This window comes from Mustela nivalis (genome assembly GCF_964662115.1).
Source record: "Mustela nivalis genome assembly, chromosome: 12".
Classification (NCBI taxonomy): domain Eukaryota; kingdom Metazoa; phylum Chordata; class Mammalia; order Carnivora; family Mustelidae; genus Mustela; species Mustela nivalis.
Genome location: NC_139031.1, coordinates 70,714,901 through 70,726,110, shown reverse-complemented (window position 1 = coordinate 70,726,110; position 11,210 = coordinate 70,714,901). Strand labels below are relative to the sequence as shown.

At 37.6% G+C, this 11,210-nt stretch overlaps 1 protein-coding gene across 1 annotated transcript; it reads left to right on the top strand.

Moving 5' to 3' along the window:
* The first annotated feature begins 354 nt into the window (after positions 1–354).
* Positions 355–10,670, top strand: CLDN12 (claudin 12). Its single transcript, XM_082692302.1, has 3 exons — positions 355–515; positions 1,767–1,855; positions 7,337–10,670. Exon 3 carries the CDS (start codon positions 7,370–7,372, stop codon positions 8,102–8,104), a length of 735 nt encoding a protein of 244 aa, XP_082548428.1. The 5' UTR covers positions 355–515; positions 1,767–1,855; positions 7,337–7,369; the 3' UTR covers positions 8,105–10,670.
* The last annotated feature ends 540 nt before the right edge of the window (positions 10,671–11,210 follow it).

Below are 11,210 nucleotides of genomic sequence, written 5' to 3'. Positions count from 1 at the left end.
CTGTATCTTTGAACATTTTCAAAATGAATTCTAGAGTTTGAGCTTTTCTACTTTGCGCCTTGGTAAATGCTTTGCGGAAAAAAGTATTTAAGCACTTTTGTTAACAAACCTTACGGGGAGATCACATTTAGTAGGAAATATTTACTTGGGTATCCAACTCCAAACCATTTTTAGTTTTATTTCGTTTAACTTTTTTTTTTTTTTTTTTTTAACACCTGTAACCCAAATCTGGACGGAGCTAACGCTGCAACCGGAGTAAGGAGGCGCGAGGTGCGGGAGAACCGCAGGAGGCGATCGCAGGATGTTGCCTGCAGCCGCGGCCCAGTGAATTCTGGGAATTGTAGTCTCCCAGTTATCCAGGGCATTCCTGAGTAGAGCCTCGGGAAAACCTGACTACGCTCCCAGAAGCCTCCGGGGCGGCTCGCTAGGAACGCACTTCCTGGGAAGCTGAGAGGGAGACGCTCTAAGAAGCTCCTCAGTGTGGGAGAGTGAAGTGTCTTCGATGTGAGGAACAGGTAGGTGTGGTCAAGAATCTGATTTGGAGGTCTTTTGCATAAGTCGTTGAGGATTTTGTGTAAAATAGCTAAATCGAAGGGAATCGGGGACACCGAAAACTGCTGACCACCTCAGTGGACGTGAAAATTGAATGAAGAGATAATTGATAAGGCTTTAAAAAATTGTGTACACAGGAGTATGGAAATGTCGAGATGTCTTGCAGGAGCAGCCGAGGGTTTAGGCTTGGCCGGCGGAGTGTGCGGTGTGGAGCTGCAGGTTGCTATTTTTGAATCACCAGCTGGTTGTGTAATGATGACCTGCTCGCGGTTCAAACCCACTCAGTGTTGCAGGGGTGGGCTTGTTCCGAGAGCGGTAACAGTCACTGTTGCGGTCTCTTTCGATTGGCTCTGACCAGGAGAGCTCCCCCCGCTGTTTCCCCCTCTCTTTCGGCTAGCTCTGGTGCTCCTAAGGACAGGGCTCGAAGGAAAGGAAAGGCGAGGAAGGGGAGTGCGGGTTGCGCTGGAAGCTTGGTTTGCTTTATTCTGAAGCCCAAGCTGTGTGTAATCGGTCTTGGAAGGCGCCGGTTACCACGTTAGAGGAAGGCCAGACTTGGTAACCCCACTTAGAACGAAAGCTCAGGGATCCTAATGTGAGTTTTTAATTGTAAAACAATGTTCCCTTAATTGGGAGTGACCAGTTATGCATGATACCAACTTAAGAAACATACATTTAGAAAAGAAAAAAAAAAAATCATAATTTGAAATCTCTTCTGGGGAGACTGTTGAGGACGACATTCTGCATAATAATGGGGCCAGTAATAAATGCCTTAATCCAGGAAGTTCTCTGGTGTTTATAAGTTTGCATCCTCATCCTACCTATTGAGATAAATAGTACTTGAAAAGGAAGTGGTTGATGGTTAAAATAGATCTGTGGAAACATATTTAAATGGCACATTGAGCCATTGGTGGAACTGTAAACTCAAAAAAGCATTCTAGTTGCAAATTTTAGGACGCACAGTACAGATCAACTTAGCCTAGTTTTGTTATCCGTATCCTTCTAAAAAGTACAAAAGAAACAATGAATTTGTTTTACTTCCAAGACAACTAATTGCACAGTGTTTCCCTGGGCCTCCTTATTCGTCCTGGATAGAATCTAAAAAACCCATTATGTGTGTGTGTGTGTGTGTGTGTGTGTGTGTTTATGCGTGTGTGTATACACACACACACGTATTTATTAAAGAAGTACTGTATTTATTTTTCCTATTTCTTTAGGCCCAATCATCTCTTCTGTCTATTCAGATGTGCATATATTTCTTCTAAGTTGATTAAAGTTGATTTAGACCTGTCAAGTACCTCAAAGAGTAAGTACATCCTTTGATTTTACTCCTTTTCCTTTTTCCACTGTATTATCAGATGTCATGTTTTTCTGTTGTTCAAGAAAATGAAGTTTTATGATAGACCTCCTTTGTGAGAGCAGTGATTGATATAACCTGTAGTTTTTAAGAAAACTCAATTACAGGTAAAAGGGACTGCTCATCTTACCATCAAGAAGTAATGTAGTTGCTGTTACACATGTCTTCTCATATAACTATTCCGGATTATCCCTGAAAAAATTACACAGTGGTGGGTCTGTGAATTCCTAAAGCTATTAGGTATTATTCCTTCCTCAGACTTCTTTGAATGCTATTCAAAACCACAGGACAGGTATCTTTTTAAAAACATTTTTATTTGAAAATGACATATTTGATAACCTTTAACTGTGTATCAAATTTTATCCATCTACTTCTAAAAATCACCATGAAATAGATAGATGACAAATGTGAAGTGCTTGTTTTGAAACAGAGTGCTTATTTGATTTGGTCAGTAACTACGCCATAGAGAGTGCTCTGTTATTAGTGTTACATGGCTGTAATCATCTGTGATTGATTGCTGAGGTCCAGAAGAAAAGCACATTCCTAGCTAAAGAAAATAAATAAGCCTACTAATAATCATAATAAACTTAAATTTCTGACCATATTATGTTTTACAAAGGGCTTTACTATTCATGATCTTACACACACCTTGGGGAACATTTTACAGATGAGATATTTGAGGTTCAGAGGACATAGATGCCTTGCCCAGTGTGTAAATGGTAGGTTGTGACTGGCATTTGGGTCTTTGATTGCCTGGGCTATAATATCAAGTTGCCACTCACAACAAGCCCAGATATCTGTATATCTGACCCAGCTTAAGGCTCTTGCCTAGTTTGTGTTCAAGAGTGCTACTTAGATTTGTTAGTGTATTCTTAACCTGGCACATTTTCTACAGTTCCAAAAAGAGATTTTCGTATGGCAAAAAGATGTTTATCTTTTTTCTCCATTGCTGTATTAAAAAGAAAATACAAATACAAATATAATAAATTGTTTTGCTCTATAAATAGTATTGTTTGGATAAACAGAAATTAATTTGATCTATTAACCTGTTAATAAAAAGAGGGAGTATATCCAGTAGTAACAAACCTATTGAGTTGAAAGCATGAGAATCAGCACAGGTATAATTGATTGATTCCTTGCCACTGTGAAAGTTAACTAGTGTTGCCAAACTTAGTTACGTATTTTCTCAGAAGAATAGTCTTTATGTAAATACTTGGGAATGGTCTCATTTTTAGGGGACTGTTTTAGGGGAAGAAAATGAACTTTGTTTTAAATAATGGGAGAGACTGGCTAATAACGAATGGAAAGTGGAGGGCATGGTCTAGAAGCAACTTGGAGGCTGCCAAACACAGGATATGAATGAATGAATGAATGAATGAATGAATAAGAAAGAAAAGAAAGAAAATGATAACAGAGCAGATTTGTAACTTTCTCTCTGGATCCTGACCATACCCATTTGGACCTTACATTTGTTTGTTTGTTCAGGTATCTAACAAATCAAGTGCCTTCTGTGTATCAGTGTGGGACACAGTGAATAAAAGAGAAGGCTCTCTGTCATCCTCGAATTCAGTCTAGTGAGAAAGATAAATACTAAACAAGGAATTATAGGCATAATCACTGCTCCCAAAGAGAAGGTAAAAAGGTGAATTCAGAGTGTATAACCAGGGCTGGGGGAAGGTTAAGAATAAGGGAGGAGAGAACAGGTTTAGGGCCAGCCTTCCTGAAAATTAGAAAAATAAATACCTTTTAGGTAAGCAAAGAGTAGAATGGAATTAAAGTTCTAGAAGGAAAAATAGCATGAAGTAAAGTCCTTAGCCAAATATAAAACTACAAAATTTTGAAAAGTTAGAAAAAAAAGCAATATGGCTACTTAGTCTGTAACATGTTAGATGGGAGAGTGACACATAAGGAGATTGAGAATTTGAATTTGATAGGAACTGATGGTGGGATTTGAATCTTTGGGAGCCATGGAAAAGTTTTGAAATTTAGAAACTGTATTCCGAGGGAAATAGGAAGGCACTGAAAGTAAGAGATGTAGTGAGGGGCACCTGGCTGGCTCAGCTGGTGAAGCATGCAACTCTTGATCTCCAGATTATGGGCTTGAGCCCCACAATGGCTCTAGAAATTACTTAAGAAAATTAAAAAGAAAGAAAGAAATATAGTGAAATAATCAGATTTGCATCTGAAACAATTATTTTGGGTTAAAAATTAATTGGTGTGGGACAAGAGTAGAGATCTTTCACCCTCTTAATATGAACAAATACTAATCTGAGAATCAGCATTATTTTCAGTTTTAAATCACTAACTATATTCCATCTCCCTATGAAATGATTTCTCATCCCTCTAGTGAGATACGTGACTTACCAGATCATGCAGATGTGGAGTTAAGAACAGGTCATAAGGAAAGTAGCCAGAGAAGGTTATAAAGAGCAAGGACATTAATTCCAGCACTGAGATTGAAATTAGCTAAAGAATTGAGGTTAATAGTATTTCCCTTCTGAAGAAATGTCCTGGTATCCTTGTTGGCTGTGTAAATTAGAACTTTGTCAGTCTCTGGGATCTGAGCTAATGATGCTTCAGTAACCCTTGATTCTGAAGTAAATATTGACCTATCTCTGCTCATTAGTGTCATTTGATAGTCTATAATCTAAGAATTACAGGAATTTATTTATAATAATAAAGTCATTCATTCTGATCTTGTTTATCATCCCCTTTTCATTGTAGGAATTAGTGGTACAAGGCAGCTTGATTGGAGAAGTCTCAATTTTATTGATACTCCCAAGTTTTTACCTCTATCTCTGAAAGCAAGAGGGAATTTATGATTGGGATAGAACTGTGAATACATTGTCTAAAGGAGTTCTGAAGCTTTGAGAGAAAGAGAGGGAACCTTTTTCTTATGTCTTCACAGCTTTAATCAAATCATCATTCTCTTTCATTGCTTAGTCTTTCTCTAACCCTGGATGATACATTTTTTATAAACAGGTACTTTATTGGTTCACTCTGCTTGATATTTAACAATTACCCATTAACATATAGTAATTATTTAGTTGATTCACTCTCAGCATAATTGACTCCTCATAGAACAGCATATTCTTTCCCTCACTTTGATTGTTAACACATTGGAGCAGGTTCCAGATCTTAGTATGCTCAGTTGTTCCAGGGCCTAACAGTATTTTGCATGTGCTGGATACTCAGTAAATACCTGAGTTGAATGAATTGATTGATTGAATGAATTACTACTTGTTAATAGCTACTTCTTTGTCCAGTTCTGCATTATCAGTAGCCTACCTTTGTGAGTTACTGTGGTCTTGGAACAGTGCCAGTATTCATTTATTCAAATATTCCTAGAATGATTTACATGCTAGGCACTGTACAGGTTGCTAACAGCATATGGGGGGAGACAGGTAAGTGAGCAAAAACTAGTAAGAAGCCACATTTTGGAGGTTGACATCATTAGTAGCCTTTTCCAGCATAAACATCCTCAAACCTGAACCACAGTATCCATACTGAAACAAGGTGGTTGGTTGCTAAAATTAAGCAAGATAGTTTTTCTCCCTATTTTGCATGAAAAATATAAATTACGACTACAATTCCTTTGATTTGTTTTTATCTGTAAACAATATATTTGTAAGTAATTGCTACTCCTGGTAATATTGACAGAAGACAACATGATAAACAAGTAGCAAATTAATATTAATGGAAAAACCTAAAACTATGCCTAACTTGAGGACTTTGAAATATGGTTCACTTGTACTTAAACTGATTTTATATTGTACAGTTATATATGTATGCATATACCTATATATTTTCTGCTAGTAAAATTATTCCTAGTTTACATGACCAGATTAAATATGCAAATATGTTGTTTTCTAAAGAAAAAAAATGTACCTTCCCATTCAGACACATTTTGATCAAATCCTAACCCAGTTTAGCATTTTGATCTTCTTTCTGGTCCCTGAACTCCTGGAAATGCTATTCCACCCTCACAGCAGATAATATTTGACTTTGCAGATGGTCATAGGTACTCTGAACACATACTGTATTCAGAAACAATAATATTCTCAACCTTTTTCCTTCATCATCTGACTAAAAAAAGTAAATGTACTACTTTATTGGTCTGTTGTGTTGCCTCATTGGGGGTGTGATAGAAGGCAGAGAAAACACACTTTAGTGGTGTTTGGAGAGTGCATTTCAAACTCTTAAATTAAAGCCAAACTAGATACTGGTCTTTATACTTTGTCACATGCAGAAAAAGAACACAGCCTTTTAATTTGGAATGAAAGAAAAGCCTGGCTACTTTTTTCTTTTTCTTGCAATAGTGTTAATAGAGATAGGTTGTCATTACTTCAGGAATTTGTGCTTTCATCTTATATGAGCAGTAATGGTATAATAACCAATAACCACAAGTGTAATAACTTGAAAAGCATGCAAGTCATCTTGAATCAGCCAGGAAATAGTTGAACAGAATCATTTCAGGTATCTTTGTTCTCTTCTTTTCATTTGACTAACTCACTGGAGAGTTCATTTACATTTTGTAATTATCTAGTATGCTAGTATATAGGAATGAGATGTTGGTTTTTCTTACTTAACATTTATTCAGCAATATTCTTTAAACTGCTCCAATGTGCCAGGCACTGAGCTGGTCACTGAGTGCTAAAAAGTAGTTAACATTTGAATTGCTCTTACAGTGTGCCAAACATGTTTTAAGCAGTGAACAGTGTATATTAACTCACTGAATACTTAACTCTGTAAGCCAGGTACTGTTATTTTTCTCATTTTACAGATGAGGAAAAGGAATCACAGAGTTCTATAGCTGACCCAAGGTCACTTGGCTAGTGAGGAAGTGGGGATTGGAACCTAGTCAGGGTCCTCCCTCAGCCAGTCTCCTGTCCTGTGATCCTTCTTTTCTTACATATTTGTCGTTTCTGAGCCACCTTCACCTCAGCTTCATGCTTGTTTCATTTTACATTCACATGAGCATTGGAGGTTGAATTTGTGGTGTTTGTTGTTGATGGTTGATGAGTGCTCTGACTCTATGTATTTGAGTGGCTGACACAGGAAAGTATTTGGTAGATGTGTGTTGAATGAGTGATTATTGACAATTGAGAGACTCATATGTAATGTTAAGAGGATTTGAAAGTATTTTGATTGTTCCTCTGATTTGCTGGGAAATAAAATACTCATGCACAATGACCTCAGATCTTTGGTTGTTCCCTGACGGAGCCACTGGCAACCAATAGGTGAGTGCTCCTGTGCTCTGCTGTCACATGCACATGTGTTTATATACCTTCATATTGTACACAGGAAACAGGGACAGACTTTCCCTCTTTGCATTGACGTCATTAGTTGTGCTGCCAATCAGCACCACCCTTCCTGCTATGCTCTCCTATTGTTCCCTCATGATGTGTCCTCTTGTGTGTCACCCCCCAGTCTGACTGACAGTACTGCACAAGCCTGCCTGCCATGGGCTGTCGGGATGTCCATGCAGCCACAGTCCTCTCCTTCCTGTGTGGAATCGCCTCGGTAGCAGGCCTCTTTGCGGGGACTCTGCTTCCCAACTGGAGGAAATTACGACTGATCACATTCAACAGAAACGAGAAGAATCTGACTGTGTACACTGGCCTGTGGGTGAAGTGTGCCCGATATGATGGGAGCAGTGACTGCCTGATGTATGATACTACTTGGTACTCATCAGTTGACCAGCTGGACTTGCGGGTCCTCCAGTTTGCCCTGCCTCTCAGCATCCTGATTGCGATGGGTGCCCTGCTGCTCTGCCTGATTGGAATGTGCAACACGGCCTTCAGGTCCTCAGTGCCCAACATCAAACTGGCCAAGTGCCTGGTCAATAGTGCAGGCTGCCACCTGGTGGCCGGGCTGCTGTTTTTCCTGGCAGGTACTGTGAGCCTCTCCCCTTCCATCTGGGTCATCTTTTATAACATTCATCTGAACAAGAAGTTTGAGCCAGTCTTTACATTTGACTACGCAGTGTATGTCACTATGGCTAGTGCTGGGGGCCTGTATATGACTTCCCTTCTGCTGTTTATTTGGTACTGTGCATGCAAATCTTTGCCTTCTCCGTTCTGGCAGCCACTGTACTCCCATCCTCCCAGTATGCATACCTACTCACAGCCCTATTCAGCACGCTCCCGCCTCTCTGCCATCGAAATTGACATTCCAGTAGTTTCACACACCACCTAATGTGGAAATAGTTAGTTCTCAGAGAACACTTGTAGCCTCACATTTCCCTTGTACAAGGACCCACATACGTTTTCCTTTGTTTCTGACCAGTCAATGAAGCCAAATTTGTATATCCTGGTAGAATGAAGTGCTGCTAGTTTTATGAAAAGTACATTATTTTAAATGTGAATCATTTTATCTTGCTTCTTATGATAGAAAGATTTTTAACCTCTATATTGATATCTAATCAGTTATTCAAGTGGAAAGGACCCGTGTCTCAGTTGAGGTAATTTAGAGCAACATGGTAAAGTAAAATATGAAGACTAAGAGAGGCTATTATACGTGATCTTTATGAGTATTTTAGAAAGTGTATTGTCCTTTTTATATAATACCTTAAACTGGGAAAAAAGGGCAATTTCAAATATAAGAAATTTCTTTCAGGTAAGTGTAATATTTTAACAGTAGTCAGTCTACCAGCTTAAGGCTGTAACTTTTCTTACTTCTCTCTCGGGGTTAATTATATAAAACAGAGTTTCATATTTTGAAGATACTTTCTTTTGTGCATTCCTTATCTTCTACCTCATGGCAGTGTTTTAAAAAATGCATTTTAAGTGATGTCAGAGAGAATAAGCATAACATTTTAAATATCTACTAGTATGGATAACATTTAACAAAATTTCAAAAGTTAATGATTCTATAAATTGTATTATTAGAGTTAAAATGGGCCATGTGATGAATCGGTGCTTCCCCTCTGTGGCAGAAAACCCTTTTTTTTTTCCAGATAGCATCCACCAAGTAGTACTCATGGCCTTGTATAATCTCTTAGTGACAAAGAAAGAGGCCCAAGTGGTTTGTTCTCTTTTAGACAGTGGTAGGGGACAAGCATCTATTCTTCACTGAAAACATCAGAGATTCATTCATTTGAATGATGAGTGAAGTAAGTTATGGCTTCACCTTGACCACATTCACTCTTGATTCAGTTCCTGCCTTCGTCACTGGTTATTTCCTTGAGCATATATCTTTGCTCCACAATTTAGTGGGTGCTATAGAGGATACATGAAAAGTATGAAATCCGGTTCCATCCACTAAGAAATTTTAATATAACAAAGAAGATCAAACTGTTACCTAACAGTTAGGAAACAGTCTCACTTTATTGGCAGGTGGTCTTAATTTCTCAGTCATTGATCAAGGAATAGATTTCAACTAAGACTTTCTGACAGGCTTATTGTACAATATCAGCAATATTCTGGAACTTAGAAATTCAATTCATTGGATCCTTTAGAGCACCTACATTAGCCTAGACACTATAGTAACACTATATCAGATTCATGGGAATGGGCAAAAGTGGTAAAGAAATTAAATTGTTCCCTTTTACCTCTGAAAGTATGATGATGTATTGAAGAGGAAGGAGTATTTAAAATCTCTTCTAATGGGGTAACATTTAGATGCACCAGTGTTAACACTAAAATGAATTCTTAGAAATTCAGGGATATTGGGTCTTTACCCTTATGAAAATTTGAGCTGCTGACTTAATTGGTATACTTTGCTACACATTAGCATTATGTTCATAAAGCTTTTTTATATTAACCATTACAAATTCCACAAACCACTAGTTGCATGATAAACAGATTATTATGCCTCTTTGCAAATCTGGATATGATTCTGGTACTTCTGTGGATATAAGTACTACTTTTCTTTTTTTTTCCTAATTACAACACTAGTTTATGTATATAGCAAATAATTCCGTTGTATAATTTCTAAATGCCATTAGTATAAAGCATGCAAAACTATGGTTTTTTTTTAGTTCTAGCTTCTGATTACCTTCAGTTCCATTCCTTTTTACTCTTCTCAGACATAGCTGAATCTTGATCACTCCAAAACAATGGCAGGTTTAATTTTAAGATTAATATTAGTTTCCTCCTTTGCTATTAAATATAGCCCTCTCTCTCACTAAATTTGTCCAGAAGTGTCAAGAGTTCTATCATCTTCCTGTTCTTAGTATCAACATTGTTAAAGAAAAGTAGACTCAGCCATTAATACACTAGACAGGTTTTAGTCCATGGGATCATAAATATAAATGTGAAGCTTTTTCTATAAGCATCTTTTGCAGTCTTTCATAATCTGTAGTCTAAATTAGTATTTACTATGGTTACACTAGGCAAAAGAAACAGATGTTTCCCTTATTGTCTTTAATATTTCAGATTTGCCCTCAGTAGCTATTTTTCAAAGCCATCAAAGGAAAGCAAGTATTTAGTCCTTTTTAATAATTTTTGAGCACTCATCAGGCTATCATTGTGATGGGGGATATGTTTTTTGTTGTAGTTGCTGCAAGCTATTAATGTTAAGGGCCTTTTATGAAAGCCAGCTTGAAACAAACCTCAAATGTGGTATCATGCACCCGATTTGGTTTATCCAGCCATGGGAGAAAAAACAACAACAAAAAAAAAACAACAAAAAAACCCCTCTGAGTTTCCTTTACTTGTAATTATACACTATAATAGATAATGTTTGTTGTAAACTGCAATGTAAAACCTCAGTGAAATTGCACTGTATTTCTTGGTGTTTATTAAAAGATGTATTTTTACAAGTTTTTGTTTCTATCCTTTTCCTCAATGCTTTAAGGTAAAATATTTTGAGGGGCATGTGGGTGACTTAGTTGGTTCAGTGACTTTAGATTTTGGCTCAGGTCATGATTTCAGGGTCATGAGGTTAGGCCTGCGCTGAGCATGGAGCCTACTTAAGATTCTCTCCCCTTCCCCCCACCCCTCCTCACACGTGCACTCTCTCAAAGTAAATAAATCAATAAATAAACTATTTTGAGAAATGTTTCTCAAATGTGTGTAAATTGAAGAAGATATAACCCCATTTAAAGCCTTATAGAATAGAATTGGAAAGGAATTAGAAAACATGGATCTGTTATTCCAGGAGCATCAAGACCCTTTATCCATTTCTAAGAGTCGTCCCCAGGAATTCACTGGACTGTTTCAACATTCCACCAAAAAAAAAACACTGAGTGAAGTTAGTGTGCCAGATTTGCCTCTTGCCTCATCAGTGGAATTTTCTAATGGTCTGTGTTCTTGAAAATTGAGAGTTCTTAAATGGTTAGGTAGGAGGACCTTTCCTTACT